The sequence below is a fragment of the Sesamum indicum genome, linkage group LG8, assembly GCF_026168435.1.
Source record: "Sesamum indicum cultivar Baizhima isolate 11 linkage group LG8, ASM2616843v1, whole genome shotgun sequence".
NCBI lineage: Eukaryota > Viridiplantae > Streptophyta > Magnoliopsida > Lamiales > Pedaliaceae > Sesamum > Sesamum indicum.
The window spans coordinates 28,825,404-28,851,107 of NC_142664.1; the positions used below are offsets into that span (position 1 = coordinate 28,825,404).

General features: G+C 36.4%; 2 protein-coding genes across 3 annotated transcripts; one reads left to right on the forward strand and one right to left on the reverse strand.

Annotated features, from left to right (window-relative positions):
• Positions 1–343: 343 nt before the first annotated feature.
• On the forward strand, positions 344–2,655 carry LOC105169445 (uncharacterized). The gene has a single exon (XM_011089835.2). It carries the CDS (start codon positions 1,132–1,134, stop codon positions 2,359–2,361), a length of 1,230 nt encoding a protein of 409 aa, XP_011088137.2. The 5' UTR covers positions 344–1,131; the 3' UTR covers positions 2,362–2,655.
• A 2,922-nt stretch (positions 2,656–5,577) lies between these two features.
• HAF01 (HAC13 protein (HAC13)) lies at positions 5,578–25,612 on the reverse strand. Of its 2 annotated transcripts, none has more exons than XM_011089638.3 (21): positions 25,429–25,612; positions 25,140–25,246; positions 22,015–22,077; positions 21,796–21,841; positions 20,713–20,973; positions 20,508–20,611; positions 19,955–20,123; positions 18,647–19,748; positions 17,178–17,380; positions 16,812–17,049; positions 15,722–16,058; positions 14,249–14,458; positions 13,881–13,973; positions 11,817–12,023; positions 10,998–11,201; positions 9,539–10,016; positions 8,637–8,827; positions 8,407–8,526; positions 8,012–8,068; positions 6,940–7,941; positions 5,578–6,298 (listed from the first exon to the last, which is right to left on the reverse strand). In XM_011089638.3, exons 1-21 carry the CDS (start codon positions 25,505–25,507, stop codon positions 5,948–5,950), a joined length of 5,622 nt encoding a protein of 1,873 aa, XP_011087940.2. In that variant the 5' UTR covers positions 25,508–25,612; the 3' UTR covers positions 5,578–5,947. The 2 variants fall into 2 exon arrangements, with proteins under 2 accessions (XP_011087940.2, XP_088739335.1); XM_088883209.1 differs by having other exon boundaries at positions 22,038–22,077; positions 25,429–25,589.
• Positions 25,613–25,704: the final 92 nt, after the last annotated feature.

The window sequence follows — 25,704 nt, forward strand, 5'->3', positions numbered from 1 at the left end:
TAAATTGGGATAATTCCGATAAGTTTAACTATTTTATGTTATCCTAATTTCTCTTCTCAGTTGAATTTTGCTATTTCTGATAATTTTAGTGTATTTGATTTTATGTTAAACTTAAAAATGTATAATATTATTTTTTGTATTTGATTTTTTTAAAATTTATTTTATTATATTTTATATCCTACTGAACTATTAATATTAAAAAAAGCAGCGATTCTTTTTAAATATTAATAATTATTTATAAAATAAATATGAGTCCAATGATAAACCAATTCACCTAAAATTTGAATTGGATGGAGGTGCTAGTTTCAAAACATGGCCTAAATGTTAAAAAAACTAGGGCACAAATCAGTAGGATCACCCCCAAATCAAATCAAACCCCTACCGCTCCTCTCTTTTCTCTCACACACACGACACACACTAGAAGAAATGGAAGCAGAACGACCGGTCCTGAAATCTAGTACCTACAGAGAGAAGGAGCACCGTAGAAAATCACATCTACGGCTAACACCCATTTGACTTGCCCGACGCATGAAAAACAGTTTCCCGCAGTATATATACATAGCCCATAGCCATTCTCATCAGGGAAAAAGAAGTCTTGATATATATATATATATACATACATATATATATTCACACTTTTCACCTCTTTCCCCCATCTCATTTTCCACACACCGTCTCTTGTTCTTTTGCGTTTCCCTGTTATCTCTCTCTCTCTCTCTCTTTTTCTCCCAGGTTGATGGTGGGTGGTGGAGTTTCAGTGAGGGATTGTTCTGTCATATGAAACGGAAGGGAGAGAACCCCTTTTGGATTTGGGAAGAAAAAGAGAGAGAGAGGAATATAGGAGAAATAGAAAGAAACGATCATGGAAATAGCTAGGATTAGGCAATTGCTGCTCCTCTGGTGCACAACCCGAAGTACTCGTGTTGCTCTCGTGGGTGGAAACCACACCGCTGCCAGATTTTGTACTCGCTAAGATTTCTCTCGGTTGCTGTGCTTGATTTTCTCTCTGCCTTTCTAGGATTTCGATTTTGTCCTCATCATTTGGGCGGTTGATCTGCCTCTTCAGTAAGTTCTCTGTGATTGACGATTGCGATTTTCGGTGATTGTTGTAGCTTGATTGGTGTGGAAGAGATGGATAAATTGGCTCGCGGGTACCGAGCCAAGAATGGCGGGTATCATGTGAATGAGTTGAATGGGGTTAGAGTCGGGTTGAATTCCGAGACCCTTTTGATTATTAAGCTGCCCGATTCGCGGGCGTTAAGCATTATATCGCGATCTCTGTTCTTGGCGATGGTTCTTCTCGCATTACCTTCGCTTGGCTCTATGATAAGGGCGGCTTCCAATGCGCCGCTGTTCGAGCCGGATGCCGATTTGGGTTTTGCTGATGGATTTGATGTTCTGCCGATTCTCCTCCGGGATTTGGTGGAAGAAGGCCTCATAAAGAAAGGCCACAAGGGTTTCGTTCTGGCCACCAGCATGCCAGAAACTGAAGATGATTTCGAGTTCTTGAAAAACGCCGGCATTGATTTGCTCACGGGAGCTGATCTGCGGCGGAGGAAGTTGGGTGAGCACCAGGTGTTTGATTTTGCTTTCATGCCGAGTTTCCATGGGATCCAGCTGATTGATGGGGTTCTCAAAGATGGCGGCCTGGTGATCTCACCATTGGACCCTGATCCCTCAGGCGAGCTGAGATTGCTCAGAAATTTCAAGATCGTGTACCTCAGGAGATTCCAGAACACCGTGATCGCAATGCGGAAAGCTGGGGCATCGCTGAATAGCATGGTGAGTTCTGCTAGGAAGCAAGCATTCTGCGGCGTTACACCTGAGAAGAAGAGAGCTGCATTGAAGGGCTTGGAGGACGTGTACCTCGAGCCCCCCAGGCAAGCAGCATTGGTGCAAAGTTCAAGGAAAATCAAATTCCTTCCTGATCTCTTGAAGGATTCATTGGAGGAGTATCCACGACGAATATTCATCTCAGACGACTTGAGTGCTGTAGACTGGTTTTACAAGAACTATCCCAGGGGGAATCAAGAATTTGAGGTTTATAATATGGAGGTTGAGATCAACAAAAATGGATTGTCCAAAAGAGTTGAGTCTCAAGAAACAGCTGTATCAAATTGGATAACGAAGAAGGTAAGGCATGAGGACTATGTCGTGATGAAGGCTGAAGCAGAAATGGTGGAGGAGATGCTCAAGGACAAGACTTTATGTCTTGTGGATGAACTGTTCTTGGAGTGCAAGAATCAATGGCAGCAGGATGGAGAAGAGGGAAACGGCGGCAAGAGGGCATATTGGCAGTGTCTAACATTATATGGCAAAGTGAGGGATGAGGGGATTGCTGTGCACCAGTGGTGGTATTGATTGTGAGGAAATGAGAACTAAGGTTTCTCAACATTCCCTATGCTCCTTTTTATTCCTCAAGTTTTAGAGATTTGTTGTGTGCTTTTTTTCTTGGTACCTTTGGGCCTTGATGTAATATGTAGAAGCAAGTTTCTGTTTTTCTCTGCTGATGGGCGTTTCTTAAATAGGATAGAGTTGTACTTCTTTGGTTTTTAGGGTCTTTCTGATGTTATGTAATGAATAACGAGCATATTATCTCAATCAAGATACTAATGTCTTAAAAGTAGACTTAGTAGAGTGAAATTTGTTTCCCAACTATGTTCTCAATTCTCTTGCAAATTCATCAACCAAATTAGATAAATACTAGGATGTGCCTTGTGCTATGCATCAGTTTAATTTTATCATAGTTTAAAAATTATATTTTTATAAGTTTTTAAATCATATGAAGCTACTTAAAGGATTTTTTTAAAAATTAAATTCATAATATAAATTAATTTTTATCTCCGAATCACTATCATCAAACCATGTAAGAGGAGATGGGGTCCAATAAAATTAAATTTTGATTAACTTTTTTTAAAGTTGTGGATATAACATTAATTATTTATAAATAATTGTTTACACTACTGCTCATGTAACATATTGCATACCAAGGTTACATCGTTTGACTATATAATTAATATTACTTTACTACATAATTTTCAGTCATAAAATTAATATTATGCTATCATTATATTTCATAAATTGTTTCTGAAAGGAAAAAGAATTACAAATTTATCAAATAACTTATGATGGATTGAGTACATATATAGCAAATTATTATTACTAGATATAAATATAATAAAAGAATACTAAAAAAATTGTTTTCAGCAAAAGATAAGATGATAAGATATTAAACATAATAATTTCTCTCCAAACAATATATATTATCCGTGTTGCAAATTAGGGTTGTTACGGAACCCCACCAAATTATAAGAAAAATATAACTATTGATTATAAATACCAGAAGTATATTAAATCTGAAAATCCACCAACAAATTCAATATATAGAATAGTCCATGTTAAAAATTAATCCAGCACATGTATGTGGTATGCATGTAACTATTTCACATAAATAATACAGATAGTCCCTTAAGTTTATATTTAAAATTATTTTAGTTTCTTAAATTTATCTTTTTATTTTAATATCTTAAACTTTAATTTTAATTCAGTCTTCCTGACCATTTTTTTACAAAAATATGGCCAAAATTGGACTCTTTTTAGGATAAAATAGTCAATTTAAGTTTATTTTTCACTTTAACTCCTTAATAAATTAATCTTTTTTTAAATGAGAAGAGTACTTTTTATATTTTTCTTATACCTAATATAATAATTATCTTATGTAAATAATGAAAAGTTTGAAATTCTAGAGAACAAATAATAACATATTATTTAATTTACAATAGTATTTTCTTTATTTTCAAGAATGAAAGAAAAACAAAAACAAAAACGAAAGTTCTGACTAAATTTTGTGAGATGATCTAGCCAAAAATATTAAAAAAAATCCTAGTTGGTAATAATTAATTTTAGGAGTTAAAACTAATCTAATCAAGTTATATTAACAAATACTTATTAAATGTAACAATTGGAGCTTCAAATAAATGTTGGTGGAATATATGTTTTAAAATAAATTTTTAGTGGATTTTATATATATGAAATTTAATTTAAGAGGATTTTGTAAAATATTTTCTAAAAAATTTGATATTAAAAAACATAGATATTTTATTATAACATATATTACTATGTATTATTTATTTTTATAATGTTAAACAAAATTAATCATTATTTTTGTTAGCATGCATCTAAAGATTAAACAATTTTGTTTCTTGTAGTTACTATATAAAGAGTGTATGTAGACCTATCTACAAATTTGCTCTTACGAATTTGACTTATCAAAAATACAAGGAAAAACACTTTGACAACTTTAATAACATAAGGGACTAAAGATATACTATCATACTTAGCATGTAAAAATATAAAAAGTATTTCTTCCACCTAAAAAGAATCAGTTTGATAATTTTATAAAATTAAAACATTAAAATAAAAAACAAACTTAATTAATCATTTTATCCTCTAAAATGTCAAAATTCAACAATATTTTCGAGAAAGGAGAGAGAAAATTAAAACACAGACAAAAATTAATATTTAGAAAGCAAAAATCAAGAAATGAATTTAAGCATTAAAGTAATTTTAAATAAAAACTTAAAAGACCATTTATACTATACACCCAAATATTTATTTATGTAGAATACGTCTGCAATATCCAAATAAATTTCCGTCACTAGTATATATAGCTTAAGTTATTATATAGCTTAAGTTATATAGCTTAAGTTATTAAGTATTCTTTCTAAATACTGATCAAGAATATATTTTTCTTCTAGTCAAGAAGTAATGCCATGCTAATTTAAAATATATTTTGAGAATATACAAACACATGACATAAGGGCTAATTTTGTCCAAATGATTATCTCGGAGAGTATATATCACATTTGCCAGTTGAGAGAGGCAAAGTGCATTCAACCCTTGCCACAAAACCAAGATCAGTTGTAACCTCAACCTATATATATATATATATATATATACATATATATATATATAATAAAGAGATAAAAACCACAAAAAATCAATTTCTTCTCGTTTGAGATCAATATTTTCTATCCAAAACCTAACTCCATAGTGTAATGGTAAATAAAAAAAATTCAAAAAAGTCCAGATGTAGTTTACAACCTTTTATCAGACAAACGTATAATTACATTATTTCAAGGGAGATTCAAGTGAAACTAAACCTAATATTAAACAACCAAACCAACTTCCGACGCCCTTTCAACCTTTCAGAACGTAAAAACATAAAAAGCTGGTAACAAAGACTACTTCCATTATAAAGCAGAAAACCTGTCTTATAGAAAGCTTGCTTCTATGCGACATTGTTCAGAAACAAATACAATTTTCTATAGTGAAATACAATCTTTTCCCTGTGGGCAACAGTTGATAGCATTAGAAACATCGAAACAATTATACAATATTAAAATAACACAAACACACAGTTAATGTGTAGCCACAGCCAAACAGTACTTCCAAGTGCTAATTTACTCTTAAAATGTCCATAAATGACATGGGAGAAATATCAGGTACACAAAGGATGAGAAAAACTCATACAACGTAAATGACAGGAAAAGAAGAGCAAGAAACACTTTAGGCTGATTGGTAAAAAAGCAATCATACAACATTAAAACTCAATTGAAAGACAACAACATGGTCGGAAGCCAAGAATGAATATTTTAAGGCTGTTATTCACATATCTATACTATACACTTCCTCAGCTGTAATTCCGCTTAGGCAGCATCTAACATTCCTATACGAGTGCTGGGGATCGACCACTTTCATCAATATACAAACCTTGTCAGTATGTACACTACAAGAACTGGTAAGCTTCTTATCTCAAAATTGCCACGTTACGGGTAACTATATAAGTGATAGGACCCAATTGCAAGTAAAGAAGTTATTTGACTATTTGTGCTAAAAAATGACAACGGGATAAAGGAAAAGAAATCCATCCTACCATGGTATGTGTTTATTCAATGCCAGCTTCAGCTTCTGTCAACTCTGCATCATATTGATCTAACAAGAAGTCACAGAGCTCAAGAAGTTGATCCGCAAGAGGAGGAATACCTGGATTACGCCGGTCATTATATTTATGGGCATTGAACACGATCTGGTACACATCATGCCTGAAATCATCACGGCTTTTGTACTCCATCCTTCTTGCCTTATCCCTGATTGTAGATAAATCCATAGGATGACTGATAATGTCCAGATAGTCAGGGGCTTCCTTTTTCGTTACTGGCTTTATGAATAGGTAAGATATATCTTTCTTTCCTCTAAGCGTCTCCACAATGTTTTCCAAGATGTTTGACAAACCAACCTGAGATTGAATTATATTTCACATAAATTCTTCGTTCACCAGAAAAGAGTTTCATGATGTAGAGGTAGAAGTAAAGAAACACCCACATGCACAAACTTATTGTGGAGTATAAAGCATGCTCCACCTCAGCTGTATAAATGGATGCAGAAAAAAAATAGAGGTTTGCAGCAGTTTCAGCACAAACAGAGCATCTCAGAATAAGGACTTTGTGATCCATAGGCAAATCAGGTCAGAAAGACTTCTTGGTAATTGTGTTACTCCAAGTTGCAGCTTCTATCATTCTGAAGTAAACCAGTTTAATTTTACTTAAAGGATCATTTACAACTAAACACAGGAATAGTGAACTGACAGTGAAGGTTTGAGCTTGATTGTAAATATGTATGAAATTGTCAAACCTCAGAGGAGGTCGTTGTAGTTTAATAACAATAGTGAACACACAGTATTCCCATCATGTCTAAACTATTGTGTCCTACATTCCTACCTCATGTAGAAGATAGGATATGGTGGAATTTGTTCAGGCTGTTGAGAAACTGAACAAGAGCAACAATCTAACAAGTTCAGAATTCACTATTTTGTTCCACATGGGTATAGCAATATAACAATACAGCAAAGGAATGTTTGAATGAAGAGAAACCGCTCACCTCTCCTCCTCGTCGCCGCTTTGAAGCTTGGGCATAGTCTGGAGCATGCTTACCATACTCGGGTTCCGGCCTCCTCCGCACCATTTTGTCTCTCTCTTGTATCCTTCTGTCATTTCTTCTAGGTGGAAGGTCATCTAAGTAATCATCCTTTATTTCAGGCTTTCTCTTCTTTTTCTTCTTCGTCTTTGCCCTTTGGCGCTCTTCTTCTTCTCTTTCTCTTCGTATGGCTTCTTCGTATCTCAGCAACTCATATGCTGGCTGCTCATCAATCATCCTCATTTTCTCTGCCCTCCTGTTTCTTTCTTCTTGTTGTCTCTCAGCATTTCTCCTCTTGTCTTCCACCCACCACGGGTTATCCTCTGGATCTCTCATTCGTGATGACTCTTCAAAGAAATGTTTGTTATCATGCTCTCGGTGCTTGTCCAAACTTGACAGTTCGATTATTTTCTTTGTTTTCCTATAGTCAAGGCCAGGACTTCCATCCTGGCTATTGTCATCCAAATTAATTATCTCCTTTGGCTGTTTAATTATAATTTTCTTGCGAGGTTGGTCTCTATCCGCATCCACTGGTGGCTTTATTACAATGGAGGGCTTAGGGGTTTCTACCAGCATGTCTTCGGGTTTCGTCTTGTTCGAAAAAATTATTTTATTGACTTTAACAACAGATTTTTGTCCTGTTTCAGCATCTGAAATAACTGGCCGGTCAGAGCTCTGTGAAGTTGGGGGAGTATGTCTATCAGGAAGCTTGTCAGTTGCGCCACACTTGACCTTCAGAAATTTTGCCTTTGAAGTAGGCTTGTCATCTTCTGGTGCTTCTGACCCAGCAGTTTCTATCCCATTCTTTGGTGTGACCTTCTTTGTAAGAGGCTTCTGCTGGCACTGCTCTGCTTGATCTACAAAATTAGGTTTGGAGGATAACTTCTCAAGGTCTGTGCTTTCTGCTCGTGTTTCGGTGTCTTCCCTATACTTGGGGCAGTTCTTGTTGGTCCTCATATGACCAAGCTGAATTGTAAAGCAAAATTATTAATATTCAGCATTTTTTATGTAAACTGCTATCTGAACTGATGCATACCTGACGACATGCTCCACAGACAAAACTCTCTCTTGCTGATTTCTTTTCCTTGATCACCTATTTTTGGAGCAGCAGATGTCAAAATTGGCTTTATACAAGCCATGCCAGTAAAATACAAATATATAAAAAAAAAAAAAATCAAATTCAGAAAGCAGCACTGAACCCCTGACACTCTCCACCAACAAAAAGAGAAGAATGCACACACCTATCTGACATCAGCTGCAGCTGTGGCTAAATTCGCAATGTCAATTAAAATCAATCGAGAATTTTGGACAGAGTGTATAACAAATTAAATCAGTAGGCAGCATGCATATTTACAAACAAAATCCTATTGCCTACCTACAGATACCATGAGCATAATTGATCACACATCAAAGCTGCACAGACAAACTTACATTCATCCCATCCGCCAGAATTTTAACTTTTTTGTTCAGTAACCCCATCTGTTCAATCTCATTCTTCTTCTTGACTTTTAATTTACCCAGCAGAGGCTTTTTAGCAGACAAGCTTTCCACCTGCACCCAGAAATTGAAAATGTAAAGTTCATGATCAGAACTTTGGGATTCTAAATCAAACAGACTGTGAAAACATAAAAATCAGACACAAACGTCAAACAAGCAAGGACCTCCTTCTGATCTTTAGTAATTTTCTCCATCGATACAAAGGATCCCTCAGGTTGCACAATTCTCTTAGAAGCTGCATTAGTTTTCTTAATTCCATCAGCATTTTCAGGAATGGACTTTGACTTGTAAGCCAGCCCAACTTGCTCAACAGCTGCTCTTGTCTTCTTCTTCTTCTTTCGATCAGCTTCATCATCTGCAGATCAGTATTTACAGTAAACTATGGTCAGGAATCGCACAATTCATATCAACAGATATAACAAAATTAATTCAGAAGTTATAATCTCAAGGATCCTGTCGTGTGAAAAGAATAATTGAACCAAAACAACATAGTGTAAACCGAAAGGAGACTGGTTAGCATTTCACAGTGTACACTCATTCTCATTGTTGTATGTGTTCCTGCTTTTGTTGGAAAAAGTAAAGATAATGGACCTAAAGCATTATACAGTAGAGACAATTGCATGCAGGTCTGGTCCATGAACATGAGACAGAGCATCAATCATCTGATGTAGTTTTTTCAGAAAGAAAAATCAAATGAAAGAAACGAGCACTACCAACCTTGGTAATATTAGTTCAGCAGCCATAACAACAGACCAACTTCTCAACAAAGTAGTTCCACACTACCAGTATAACCCATATAATTTTTACCAAACCTATCTTCTTATTTCTACATTTTATGTACTCTATCGACAAGTTCATACTGTTCCACATTGACTATAAGTGAGCCTCGAGCAGTTGGAATATATATTGCCTTAGAAGCACAAACATCCCATAAATGAACAAAATGCTACACAAGGCGGTTATCATTTGAACTTTTACTACCCGACCAGAATCTATGAAACAATATCAATATTAGCAAAAGTTACAATTTGCAACTTGAAACTGCATACATATAAAAACTCTGTACCATCCATGAGCATTTTGCATAATTCTGCTGCTTCTGCTGCCTCGTCTTCAATTTCTTCTTCTGCCTGGGTTTGAAATGGGCGCCTTCTCATTTTTAGTCCCCTGACACCATCAATGTTATCATGCTTAGACTCATAATTATCCTCTTCACCCTCTTCTGCATCCAGAAGATTTTCCAGATCCCCAGCAAATGAATCCAAGTCACTATTAGCCTCTGATTCGCTCTCATTTTCTTCCCCATCACCAGAACAGAGACTTTGAACTTGTCGATCCCATATTTCCTGACATTTTTCTCTAGTCTGCTGCTGCAGTTGCAAGAATGACATTCTTTGTCCACGAGCAAACTTGCTGACAGTTGTTGGATCAACCTTGACACCTGATGCCGCTTGCTCACTTGACAGCTTGCGTATCAAAGCAATTCGGTGCCATCGAGTTTGTTTTGCAATCTGTTCCTCTGGAACATTGAATTTGAGGAGAAGCTACATGTAAACACAATCAAAACATTAGAAGCATGGTTGCTCACATATCTATAACACTATCATCAGATATTATTTGAAGATATATTCATCTCTGTGTCCCCTTACCATTTACCAAAGATGTGAAATAGGAAAAGGTACCCCAGAAAGTGATCCTAAGGAGTCTACAAAGTTACTTCAAGGTTTGAAGTTCATATAATGTATTCACAAGACCATCACCTAAAATAAGTATTTAAAAATCGCTAAAATGTTAATAAGATGGTAGGTTCCATGTCTCCACTAGGAGACAAACCTAATGCTGCACTACCAGGATACAAGGAACACATATAGATATGAGATTCAGTTCACAAGGGATACAACATTAGGCAGATCATCAGAAAACTTCCGATAACCCATAAATAAATTATCTTGCATCTAATAAAAGAGATGAGTCTCTTCTTGGGGATAGTTTCCTCATAATAGAATTAACCTGTTGGTATCAAAGATAGTATTTTGACAAAATGAAATCTGATCCTTGCAGGTGAAGCATCGTAAAAGTGCAATCATGCAATTAAACTCTCAAATATTTGCCCAAAACACATGCAATCTAAAACTCCAGTTCGATGTGTCATGCTTACACTTCTCCATGGTTCCACTGCCTTCACCAACTCATGGAGACAGGATTTAATGTCTTTTTTGTAAAGCATGCGGTTAAGCGGGGGGAGAAGCACCCAAATGCTTATAAATCCCAAACCAAGTGATAGTACAAAGCAACAAAGAAAAGGGATCTGTGTAAAAATGGAAATGCAGTCCAGTCTGATTAAGAATAGAAACATCAACAAACAAAACAATAAAAGAAATAAAAGGGCTTATCAAGAAATAAGAAGAGGACAATAGCAGAAACCACCACATAATAACAGCTGAGATAACCAAAACAGAGTCAATTATGTTCAATGTATAAGAGCTTCTGGTTGTGACATAAAACTCTCACAAAAACCAACACACCTCTCTAGCAGCTTCCATGCTCAGCCTGCGTAGATCAGCATCAGTTCCAGTCACAGTTGATCCTTTACCAACAACAGTTTTCTTTTTCACCATCGAATTTGAGATTGGAGCCTTAGGAGTGGTACGAACATAACTAAAACCTAGTCCCCTTCCCGAAGGATCACCAACACCCGTGATTTCCAGACGCTCAATATTTTCTCTATCCTGAGCATGAAAGGAGCAGATGTATTATTCCATGGATGATCTTTGAAAAGGATTTAACTAGCACAGGATCCATAAAATTTACAATAAGCATCAATATGCTGAATATCACACTTTCACAAGAAGAAGCTGGCTCAGGGTGCTTCAACTTGTGCTGACATTTACAATATTGTTGAAGAACCATAATCTAACCCTTTTAGATAAATACAGTGTACCAATTCTTTTTGTCTTTACATGAATAAAATAAATAAAAGAAGAATGATGTTGCTGGGAAATGCATATATAGCGGTTAAGTTTGAGACGTACAATCAGGATCAGGCCCCCAGAGCATAATAATTCGAATTTAAGTTCACTTGTTCAATCCAATTAAAGAAAGAGCACAAGTGACAAATGGATAATGAGGAGGTTTTCACATCAAAACTTCAGGTGTAATCACCATCTGCTGTCTGCCAGAATGCTTCTCAAGGTAATCATGAAAGCACACAGAAAGCAATTCAAACAATTACATATCATAGAAAGATACAGACTGCAATAAATGAACCCAAAATGCTCCTGGGGTTGCTCGAAGGGGAAAATTCATGATGTTCACAAAGGTAAAATCATGACGAAATTTCTTGCCTGGTTAGTGCAGGAAACAAAATTACTACTCAAGTTCCATGGTGTTATCTGCAGCTCCCTCTCAATATGTGATGCAGCAGCTAAAGCAATTGCTTCATCTGGAAGCTGATTCATTGCAGAAGAAAGCCCTGTGGGATGAGTCAGCCTCGTAATTCCCAACCTTTTCAGCCTGTACAGGCCAGCTTGCATGCTCTCATAGGCACAGACCTAGAGTGAGAAAGCAAAGATATAAGAAAGGAAAGTATTACACATATTCTACGGTAACCTATTGTGAGAGAACTTTTTACTGTAATTCATGCCCTTGCTTTGGTCATGAATTGAAAAAGTGAAGCTTATAAACTTCAAGGACAGTGCTTTCTTATGAGACGGTATTCAATCTCGCTCCATCTGATCAATCAAGGTGGTATTTGGTTGTACTTGTAGGAATATTTTTCACATCCGAAAAAGAATGTGTGAAAACACATTTTACTACTCCGCATCACCTATTATCATTATGCTTTCTTTCTCACCTAAGACCTTTTCAGCATCATTAGCAACTATTATTATTACACTTTTATGTCACATCCAATGACATATTCCAAAAAATCTCTCATCTCAATCAAACTCATTTCACCTCATTTTTTCTCACTGAGATGAGATGAAATCAAAAGCAATCACCGCCGAATTTTCTCTTTCTCAACTCCCAAATAATATTCTTAGTCAACCAGTTAAAGAAAATGAGATCTAGTCCCTCCAGTTCAACGTATTTGGTCTAGTTTGATCCTTGTGGAGTTTAAGATAAGAGTTGAAAAGGTGCAAGTTTTGTGTACTACATTGTCGTTGGTTTAGTGATTGAGACTTGCTGGTTTCACATGATTACCTTTAATTGTGATGATATTTTTTAAAAGAGAAAGGTTTAGGAATTATTGTCTTATTTCTGGGACGTCCAAAAAGGAAATGAGAGTAAAGAACTTATGGTGGGAGTATATAGGTATAGAGCTTATGTTTTGGGTAATACGACAGAAAATAGATTTGCATATAACAGGTTTAGTAAACAGATTTCCTGTCATTATTTATTTTGTTTTTATTCATAAACTACTTTACAGACACACTTGAAACAGTTGAACAATCAGGCTTTAGTACTATTGCCATTACTCGGGCCCGCTAGCCCATTGGACCCGAGAATTGCCTCTAAACCCACCAAGTGCATCCTGAAGTTCAGCTATGAACAACTCCCTGAAAAGAATATCCAATTAATGCACTTGAGTTCTTTGGCAATGCTTATATACTGCTTATCTTATTAGTTCATAATCCATGTGGAACGGGATATGATAATCACCCCTCCTTCAGAACGTGACATCCTGACGCGGCGTGACTTAGCCCGTGATCAGTCGCAGCCATCAGGAGCTAGAGGTGGCTCCTGCGCATGTACCACTTTGTCAACATGTTCAAGAGGTGGCTCCCGTGCACATAGCACTTTGTCCAACATAGCACTTAGTTCTCGACTCTGCTTCGCACTCTAATACCATTTATCACGCCCTGGGCCCGCTAGCCCCTTGGACGCAAGAATTGCCTCCAAACCTACCAAGTGCATCCTAAAATTTGGCTATGAAAAACTCATCGGAAAGGGATATCCAATGGATGCACTCGAGTTCTTTGGCCAATGCTTATATATGCTTTCACAACTTTTCTTCCCACATTCACCTTTTTATGGGTATCTTTTAAAGCTTGTAAATCTGATGTCACATCAACAATAGAGATGCCAAACCATTTTTAATTGTCACATTCAATCTACTTGGATTCTTCTAATGCAACTAAACAAATTTATACTCTACAATATGTAGAGTAACAAAAACACAAACAATGTTAACATAATTTCATTTTCTAGGACTCTTCAATGGCTTTGATACGGGATCATATTGGTCTGGTATTACAGCCCAATATAACCAATAGAACATCTCTACGAGTGTAGAACTCTAAAATGTGAAAGCTTTCAATTATCAATAAAAGTCACATATAATCTCTTCCTGCAGCATCTGAACCCCCGAAATGTGGTTAAAAGACAAAATTTATGAAAATACTCACATTTTCAGGTGTCACCATCCTTCTTAGTTCTTCCTCTGAAGGAATGCGAAAATTGCGCTTCATAACCCAGAGAAAATGCCCATTTGATCCTCTCTAGTAGACCAAGCAAGAAACAAGTTTACATAAGCAAAAGCATGGACAGGAAATAAAATATAAATGCCAATAGAACAAATAAAAGACGTGCATTTTACAGGGTTTCTTTCTCTTTTTCCTTGCTTCATGAACGTTTATTTTCTTAAATACAATGTTTCTTCTCTATTTTATCTTTTCTCATTTCTTGTTATTCTTCGTGGTGAGTGAGTATTATCTGTCTGTGCCCCAGGGGGTGGGGTGTTAAGGCTTGGGAAAGTAGTAGCAAAATGTATTACCTGTAGATCAGCACAATTTTTCAGCCTCTTCCGAAGAAATGCTTCAGACAAGCTTGGAAACTGTGAGAACAACTCGTCCGCACGGATAGAAGGACGCAAACCGCGTTTTTCAGCAGCTCGGAACTCCCTATACATGTATACCAATAGCCTGTTCATGATATAGAACTGGACGCCTTTGGACCCAGGAGACATTACCTCTATATGCGGCTCCTATTGATGACAATGACAGACAAAATTAGGAAACATACAATACCAAGGACATCTGATTCTTTGTTACACTAGAGTAGCAAATCCTAGCCAAAAGTAAAAAGAACTCATCAAATCCATGAGAAAATATTTCAGAATCCATGTTGAGGAATAGTTTTCCTACAAATAAGGAAATTATGGAAATAGAAGTAGCACAATAAGTAATTAGGATGGAACTGAAGTACATCTATGGTGGATAATGGTAGCATACTCCTAACACATTTATGTCTTCAACAACCAGAACAAGCAAATGAAAAGGACATCAAAGCACCTGAGACATTTATAATCCACACAGGTGATAATTGAAATTAAGAAGGCACTCTCAGTCCACAGATGAAGGTGACAGGACATTCTTATCCAGATGGTAAAAGCTCAAATGCACAAAACCCATGTTCCAATCATTCAACATTCTGAATATCAACAAAATATACCAAATGGGTGAAGGAGCACGACTTGAGAAAACTAAGGGAATAGGTTAACTTCACAAACATCTTAGGACCAATGAAACACAACCCAAAGTATTCACAACTCTGAAACTTAATAGGGTTTCTTTGTTCTTTGGTCTTTTACAAACAAAGACAAAATCTTACAATTGATCCTAGAAAGATGGCATTAATCTCCAGCAGGATAACTTTGGAGTTTGAAAAGTCAGCATGTTTGACTGATCATATGCATGATGGCCAATGACATAAATTTACATGATGTTCAGTTATTCAAAATTTATCCAAACATCTAGAAAAATGGCGTGAACAATGGAACTTGACAAGTTGGCAGTTTGCCACATCACATAGGGTACAGCTCAGGCCGAGTCAAAAACATTAGAAATCAACTTAATATGAGTAACACCCAAGCATCTTATGTTAGTCAGCATTACAGAGCTACCCATAAATTTAGTAAATAAGATATTATAGCCAAAGTCACACAAATAATAAGATGAACAGGATTTGGTTCATTAAGGTGACTTTTAAGACTTTCAAATGGATCTATTTCTTGAAAAATCCAAAGGCACAATCGTAGGGTCTTCCAGTCAGCATGAGTATACATAAGGCCTCCCAATGAGCACAGAAAAACAGGACTTTTTTCCAACAAGCAAGAAAACACTGAGCAGTTCTCCATGCATATCAACAGTTATCTAATGACTTCATTAGAAGTGCAGATGAAAAAAGATGGGAAAACATATAAGATACTGAAAACTAAAAATAGATATAACTAGGACATTAGTATAACCTGTTGTCCAACAACATCAATCCTGTCAATGCGTCTGATGGACAGCTTACCCTTTGAAGACCTCACCAATAAGTAATCAGTTGATGGCACTTTATGTTGAAATATGGGTGCTCTATACATGTTAGTTTCAAGGCATGATTGGCTGGAACCAGGTTTTATATCTCCAAGAAAAGGGGATTTATCAGCAGGATCAAGAATGATAACACTCCCCAAACCATTATTTCCATTCCGCAGTAAGTTTCCCGTTTGATCACCTGGAGCAGACTTTTGATAATATGTGCAGAGTCTTGCACCCATTCCAGCATTACCTAACAGCAAAGGTCTTTCCTCACAGTACCTGAATTATATAATTTACACAACGAGCAAGCTCCAGTTGAAGTGATTTATACAAAAAGCTAAGGTACATTCAGAAGGAGAAGACTCAAACAAATAGGCATTTGAGGATTAAACTTTAGCATACGGACTTTAAAAGATATGCCAATATTTTGCATAAACAGTTAATGATCTTGCAAAGGCCTCTTAAGCTAAGAAAAATGCCAACTAATTCTTTCATTCTCTTTTGGGTTCCTAAATTCTTCATAGCAGTTGCTTCCTCATGCCTAGTATTTTTATTCCAGCTGGAGGATCATTAATACTTAACCACACATGGTATTCTGTTTTAACCTAAAGCCAAAGTAGAACCATTAACTTTCCGCAAGTACTTGTCTCAAGAATATATGTATAGATGATGCAATCAGAAATGAAAAAGCACTCTACATAGACCTAAATCCAGAAAAACTAATTCACAAAAACTATGAGACATCATTGAGAATACCACTCCATAAAATCACTTGATCAAGGAGGGTTTTTTTCCCCTCAAATCAGATGAAGATAATCTTAGCCATTTCAATAAACTAAGTCTAGATCAAGTATTGTACAAGCATCAGCGAAAAATCCATATTTTTAACTCGACAAAAACCACCAAGTTTATAATACTTAGAAAACGCAAGCATAACATGGATTCAGAAAGGGATAGTCACCTGACTGATATAAGATGAAACACTTTGAAAACACAAACACACAGACACGGTGAAATACTGTGATGACTTACTCCATCAAGAAAACATGTCCATCCTTTACTGAAAGATCAGATTTCTTTTTAAATGCCCCAGGGGGACGCAGAGACTTGTTCTCGCCAGGAAGCTTTTGTGCTCGAGGCAAGGGATGTATTTTTGTGCGAATTAGGTGCAACACTGAGTTTGGATGAACATTCTGTTCAGCAATAGAGTTGTTGTCCTCAAGCTCTCTCCCAGAATAGAATATCTTCACTGGCTCAGAGAGTTTAAAATCTACATTGGAAAAAAGTTGGTTGTTAAAATAAATAATAAGTACTTATTATGTTTAAAAGTTTAACATATTCAGTCAGAGCACAGCACGCAGAAAGTAGAAGCCACAGTGAATAAGAGAAACAACCTACCTAGCTTCTTTGAAGCTTTAGCTTTCAGAGAGGCAATGGTCTCTTCAGCATCCACATGAAGTTTACTTCCTTTCCCACCCAAACTCTTCATAATGATTTTCATCGGTCCATGGGTGGCCAGCTTCCCTTGCTCCTTAAATGGCACCTCAATATCATGGGGATACCATGAAGCCTTTGGCCGATGAAAATTAGCAATATCTTTGCTGCAAAAGAGTAACTGCTTGACGACTAGCTCAGACATAAAAGACAAGGGTGCTTTTATTTACAAACAATGTGAAGAAAACTTTAGGCATAATAAACTAGCAAACCTAATAACCAAAAAAGCAAGAAACAAGAACCACCAGCATCCCAATCAAACAAAATGACATCCAGAAATAGAACTCGATTTCCAAGACAAAACACTGAATTCATTAGTACAGAAAATTACTAAAAGGTATGTATAGTTAGAGGATTTGTTGATTAACATCCAAAACTAAATCTTAACCTTGACGAGAGAGAAAGTTATTTGTTCAAGATAACATGAAGGGGCACATTTAAGCATCAAGCAATCAAAGTCAAAAAGAATCTCAACCTAGGATGTGCCAGAATAATCCTAAACCACGCACATTAAGAGATTATTGCCAAAACATTTAGGTTTTGACTCACACATGTTACTGAATCATGCATGAAATTCCTAGTCTCACTCTTCTTCGTTGTCTCGGTATCAGTCTTTCTTTGGTATCAAAGAAAGAGAGCCAAAAACCTCCGTACAGTAATAACCACCAGCCACCTCAATTTTAAGTCACTGAAACCAAAGGTTCCAACTAGAAGTGGATTCTAATCTATGACCAGTGGCACCACATTACTTTTCCTATCATAACTGTACTAAAACAGGCCACTTCCACGAAGAGACAAAAAGGTCAGCTCTTGGACCTATCTTCATTGATTTTTAACCTCAAATCAGGATACCATAAAAGCGAAGCCTCAAAATAAAGCACTATGTCGTGGCATGAGCCATTTTCTTATAAGAACTAACAAATAATGATGATTGAGTAGGAAATAGACCCATCAGACAATATGGAATACCATATATAACTTTCTCCTCACAAACTTCTACTATCATGGAACTTTGTTGCATTTCTCAACTTCTGAAGCAGGGTTCAAAGGGCATAGCAGAACAATCAAACAGTGAAACTATGCAACTGTACATAACACATGTAAACTTAATCAGATCCCCCTATGGCACACTAGAAGAGATACATGTCCGTCTCGGTTGGACAAGTTACAACATTGTTGTATGAATGGAAAAGGCATCATCAGTTTTATGCAAAACCTACACATCCACATTTAGTACCGACCGAATGCAATTTTATTATCAGATTGCAATATGATTCCAAAGGAAATCCACAGTGGATTTGATGACAGCAGGAATGCAAGCATCAGAACATTCAAAGGAAAGGGACAAGAAATAAAGGTTAAAGAGTTCCTACTTGCTTAGTTTAGCTTTCATTGTCTGCAGCTTAAGTGCAGGTATTGAATGTAAAACTTTGAGCCCATGAACAGTTCGCTTTTTGGAATGAGATCTCAGCTGCTGAGAGGATTTCCTGTTTGAATAGAATTTGTCATTAGAGATATTGAACCGTCCAGCTGATAGAATTCCATGATTATGTGTGTCGACTGAATCACCACCACTGAGGTGTAGAGAACGATCTATAATCATCGCCCCCGCATGTAGCTGCAGGTGTTTACCATCTTTCATATCTGAAAGTTCAAAAAGCATCTGCTCGTCTTGGAGATCAAGAATTAGCTTTGGTTTTACAATAGACTGGTGTGGTTCCCAGACAATGTTATCCAACCAAGATCCTTCCACTACATCTCTATTTTGTAAGGTGAGCTCACTAAAACGCCTTATAGCATCACTACAAGGTTTCGTTTCAGTAGCAACATCTTTTGCTCCTTCAGAGTTTGTATTATATTTTTCCAATTGAGACTCCAACCTTAGGAGCTGGGGATGACTTCTACTTTCTGAGATTGTAAGGCATGTTGACTGGGAGTATTCATTTGAGCTAAAAGGCTGCACCAGAACAGCACAATTACTCAGAAACGATATGTGATCCTTATCATGAGGTTCACTTTTGATTTCTGGATCGTAAGTTTGTGCTTCAGCTTTCAAATCCACTTCCTTATCGACTAGTGTGTCAGAATCAGGTCCAGACAGCTCACAACTCTCTACAAAATTATCAGCAGGAGAGTTATTCCAAACAATTCTATCTTCCCAATCTTCCTGATCAAGAGGATAGAATTTGGGTGGAAAAAGAGAGTTCCATTCCGGAAAATCAGACACCGATAGATAATCTTTCATTGGTTCAGCAGAAACACAAGAATCCTTCCTGCTCTCTTCAACTCCCAATGATTTCTTTCCAGATCCCCGAACAGTTTCAGATTTCACAGAGTCACCTTCAATATCCAATGTGAAAACATCTCTTTTTCTGTGAACTGGTCTCATCCAAGAAATATCTTGGCAAGGCGCCTTCATAAATTTCTCTTCATCTTCCTCAACAATGTCAGAAGCATCCATGGACTTGTATTTCTCTGTCAGAACGGAAAGAAAAATTGCTCGTTTCATATAACCAATAGGCCAAACAAACTTGATAGGAATGGAGATAACAAGTGTACAGCAATATCAAAGCTAGCAGACTCAAATCGAATGCATATGCCAAAGACACCTTTATGTATTGTACAAGGACAGACACAACTTCTGAAGAAGATCCTGTACAGTTGAACCAAACAATACAAACCTTTAGCTATCATATATCGGCAGTCTCTTTTCCCTGCCTTCTTTAAGGGCTCATGAACACCAAAAATCTCTGAAAACCGTAAGATTGCCTTCCCATCCTCTACATAAAGAACAGGAAGAAGTGGAGACATATCACCACCTGTCGACTCTTCAGAAGCATTTGAATCATCCTGCTAAATCATGTGTGAGTCAAACACCAAGTAAAAACAAAATCATATAGCAAAGCAAATAAACTACACGGAGAATACAAACTACATAACTCATAGTAGAGTCAAATATACCATGCCCAGCCCCAGCTTATATTTTCAGTTGATGCAATTATACATTAGATACTATGTATCACTGGAAAAAGTGTGAGCAAATTTTAGAAACAATGATAAAATGATGAGGCCAACAATTAAAATGTATAACTTTGACTGGCAAAATTTTATGGATGCTAGAAACAAATAAGCAGATAAAACCAAATTAGTAAAAGTATAAATGCAAAGGGGAAACATAACATCATTTTAAGATAGATCCTTGACTTGGAAGGATAGCGTAATAAAGGCACTAACCTCCTCAGTATCCGCCACATCTGAGTTTTCCATTTCAGGTCCATGAATGTCATCCGGAAGACTTTCCCCTTGAGAGAGCAGTTCATGACTGTAGTTCTGCTCACCTGCCAAGAGAAAGGTAACAACGACATATTAGAAAGGCTAAAACTATACAAGAGATAATTCAACAAAGATACTGAACAGTCATTGCAAAGTCTAGTTAAACCTGATGGAGAAAACTGTTGAGCTTCAATGTTGCCTTCCCCTGCCAAGTTTTGCTTTTCCAAATCCTCGTCTTCATCATCATAGTTTTCATCATCAAACACAGAAGTTGTATTCTCCAAAGAAGTAACTGAAACTTCCTTGGAAAAGAAATCCTTTTTTGGCAACAAAAAGTCCTCTTCAGTAGCAGTTTGGATCTCTGGTCCCTCATATTGCTCATCTATATCTTCATAATCAACAGCATTTTCTGCCTTCTTATCATAATCTAGTTTGCATGGGAGAGGAGCAAAAGAAAAAGAAAACCAATTAGAACAACATGCATAATGCAAGCAGAATGTGTTGGAGCACATTCTGGTAACAAAAGGAAAATGAAAAGAAAATACATCTGTCCACATATGACAATGGAATTCAAATTTGAAATTCTGAAAATGGAGTTAAAGCACAGAAGGAGGTCTTAAATGTGTTAATTTCAAAGATAAATCAAGCCTACGACAATTGTGTAAATCTGGTTACAGGTTGTACAATTCACAATTAGATATGAGATCCCAAAAATGATATGTGGTTAAAACTAACATAAGAACTTATATGAGGATTTCAAAACAGACACAATATTACACATAATGCTAAGCGAACATGTTAAGATGCACAACAGTTTCACCATCTATACCTCAATAGAGGTAATAAACGTGGTGCTAGAGCTGTAGAGTTTAATGACTTCTCAATCGCTTCCATCAAAGTCATATTAAATCTCCATGGTGCATGACATAGCAGCTCATGCAAATAAAAGGGCACACTTGCACATATCATCTTCTTCTAAGTAAACCTCCACCTAATCCGTATTTTTCAGGCATGATCACTTTAATAACAACACTAGTAACAATTAGCAACAAGGAATTAATTTATATATGCAACTCCAAGTAGCCAGGTAGCTTCAGAGATTGGTTACACTACTAAGTGCTGCTAGGGAAATAAACCAAGAAACATGATCATGATCATCTTTAACAAAAGCACTACACAGAAAAAGGAACAAATACTAACTGAAATTTGAAAATTTTATGAGTTAGTGTTCCCTGGTATACATCATCACCTTGATCTGTAGCATCAGATGGCGTCTGCGGTGATTTTACAGAAAGCTGAAACTTGAAAGAAAAGAACTCATTAATGCAATCATCATGAAAACAGGGCATCGAAACGAAAGTGCCAGCCATTAGTGTTAACAACAAGATATCAATCTAAAAAGAAAGTCCACTACAATCTGCCAGTTACATTCAAAACCATGGTTGAGATCAGATCGAGTTTTCCATACATCTATATCTGCAAGAGATGTACCAAGCTTGTCAGCCAGTGCAGAAAGATGCTCCTTTGCGTCCTGGGAAGAAAAAAAAAAGTCATGGTTTAGCATGAACATGCACATGAAAAGACCAAATCCAACAAAAGCGAGATACAATAAAATGGAGTGGCATCAAAGACCAGCTGCCAGTTGTACGTAAGGAATCAATATAGGATGTGAAAATCAATCCGTAATAACCCATTGCTTTAAAGATACTCAGTCGTAGATATAATCAAGTGCATATACAAGCCTCCGACATGATTTGCCTACAGATTAATAGAAAACGAGAAATTCTCTATCTTCAATCTGGGATCTCCATATTTTAATACCCGAAATTAGAACTTAGTAACCTGAACAGGCTACCAAACGCATAAATTGCACTATCTACTAAAACCTGATAACAGTGCTACCCAAACAGAATATTTCTTAATCCTAGAATTTCAGCAGCTTTTGCAACTATTTTATTCAGATTATCCAATTGTTATGTGGTCCTCTGTGGATGCAACAATGTTATAAATTATGATAAATGATGTATAAGCCAGTTCCCAATTCTGTTATAAGCAGCAGATGAAGTAACTAAGAGACCATACAGAATAATGTGTCATGGTATGTCATTAAAGATATATCCCTTCTGAAAATACATGATCTTCAGGAGAGAAAGAGAGAAGATGAATGCTGTAGAGGTCAGACCCACCCAAACAAACAGTCTAGTCGATTACACAAATGACGGTACCCAAACTCCCCAAACCAGGCACCATGGGTTATTCACATATCGACATACTTGAAACAATTAAAAGCAAAAATCCATCAAGAGTTAATATGCTCAAATGCTGTCAATTTGCTTGTATAAAGAATGCATAGTTGTTAAAGGTGCTCTAAAGCCATGGAGCACGACCCACCTTTTTGAATCACAGTGTATGTTTGCATAAACAATTCATATTTTTTTAACATTAGTATCAATTACCAAAATTAGCATGTTCATGATTAGGTTTTTGTTTTTTTAGCCAAAAATTTCAAGAAAAAGCACATCATAATAAACAATTTAGCAAGAAAAATCACAAAATTTATTTATTTAGCAAATCATTTACATATAGCAAGGAAATTGAGTTATGACATTAATAACAACAAATTATATCATAATAACGTAGTCAATAATTTACTAAAGTTTCAAGGACAAAAACACAAAAAAGAAAAGGAAAAATAAGAGGTAAAACTACTGCCTTCAACGGAATAGAAACTGCCGCAAATTAGGGTTTATTTCTTCAGCTTTTTTTGTTTTATAAATTGTCCAGCCTTTTAAGGCTGGGCTTTAGCCACGCGCTCCTCGCCCCAAAAAATGGCGTTCTGGTGCTCGCCACTGCTGCGCCAGGTGAAAACCCAGCGCCCTTTTATCAAAATGACAGTGGCCTCTCACTTTTGCGTCATGAACCATAGCATGCCATTTACAACTATTAAAGAAAGAATAAGTTCAAGAATTTCTCATACTACTCAAACTAGATACTAAAGACAGAAAACTGCCATCCCACCATCACCAATAATTCAAATAATACACATGTGCGCTAAAACTATCAATGAGCTCAAACCGATTTATTGCTTGTAAACTTAAAAAGTAAGCATAGTATGACTACCACCAACAAGTTGAGCATATATTTAACACTTAAACATAGTTAAATCTCTGTGACCGGATGTTCCAACCAATGAATCACAATTGAATCATATTTCATAAAATTAATACCACATGACATTATATGTAAAATTATGTTAGTCCATCGAACAATCATACAAAAGTACATTACTTATTCTGCATAGTCCTTTTACTAAATCATTGTATATGCTTTTCCATTATTCCAATTCTTGGTGATTTATGCATGTTCTTTTACAAAATCAATTCAGCTATTCACTTATGATAGAATTAGTATAAAAATTGATTCAACTGGTTACATATCATGATAATAGTTTTGGTTTTTTGCTCATTGGAATCTGTTAGAGCAAGCAAGGTATAGATTTATATCAATAGTGGTCAACTCTTACCGTAGAATTTCGGTTTTTGGCACGTAATACATAAAATTACATTAAAAAATTACAAGCTTGAGCTAACCCACGCTGGTCATCGAGCTTGTATTAAATTCAAAATAAAGCTTATTGTTTACTAGAAAAGGTTGGATAAATAGAAAAAGCGGAAAAGATATTGACTTTCACCACCATCCAATTTCCCCCTAAAATTTAATTTAAAGAAAAAAGGATGAAGAAGAAGAAAATAGAAAAATTAGCTCAAGTTTATACAAAACAGAGTAAGCCTAAGTTGTTTGACTTTATTGATACACATGAACATGGAAATACCATGCTAATCACTATCAAGACTCTAGAAAACTTAAACCCCCAAGAAGATGGGAATAGCTACACCATTTGATAGATAAATAATATGAGACAAGTACAACTACGGCCACTCTTTTTCGCTCAAGTAAAATTGCATGAAGACAAATCTTCATTCAAGAGATGAAAACAATGAAGATGGTACAGTTAACTAGAAGAAAAAAAATATAAACATCTTTCATGATAACTGTATATTCAGTACTTCTGATTTTGATAGACTACTCAGTACTTCATAAAGATAGAGAGAAAGACCAAGAAGCCTATTTAAGAGTATTTGGTATTCAAAGGCAGATAAAAATCAGGAGAGCAAAATACAAAATCCATCAATCGAACTTCAACCTAAAAATAACACTTTGATTTCCATTTTAAATTTGGCAAAACTGCTCCAGCTGGCTTTCTTATTATATAGACAGAATAATCGCCATTGTGCAAGTCACTGCCCTTCGCAGCTAGAATGTCTAACATTTTGGTTCATCTTCTTCACGGGGAATTTAAAACGGCTGCCTAAGTAATATTAGCAGTATACACGTAAGGTTAGAGTGCAGTTCTGCGAAAATTGCTCAGCCTCAAACACTCAAATACTTACTGATACTCGCACATACAAACAAGAAGAGATACAAAAAATTTTGAAAGGGAAAAAAAAAGGAAAGGCTTTTATCTGGTCTTTCATTTTTTAGCTCAATACCTCAAAAAACAAAATAGGCCACGAAATTAAAGAAACGCATCACCTCATCAAGATAATCAACATCAAGATCACCGGAGTTATCAACATTCCCAAACATGAACCCAAGGAGGCGGTTGCCCCCTTCAGCCTCCTCATACTCATCGTCGTCATCTGCAATTTCAAAAAAGAATCCGGTTGTTTGCCGAAGAAAAAGTATTTCAAACGTCAGAAGAACCCGACAACTAGAGACACACAGTTTGACAACAGCACCAGACAGGAAAAAAGCCCTCGCTGAGGTGCCCCTTCGTAAAGAAACCCTAATTGGGTTTGGGGGTTAAGAAATCAGCACATACCGACGGTCATGTCCTCGTCGGCGGAGGCGGAGGCAGAGGCGGAGGCATCTCCACCTGTTCCGTCGGCCCACCGCGTCATGCTCTTCCTCTTCTCTTTTCTGCTCCTCTATTCCGCTCTTCGTCTTCTCCTTCACTCTTTTCTTCTTCTTCTTCTTCTTCCTTGTTCTCCATCTCTGTGCTCTCTTCTTGCTCTTCTTTTATAAAAATTTATGGTCCGGGCTTGGCCTATTTCTAAACCAATTTGGGCCTTCTTTTCCAATGTACCCAGTAATTGGG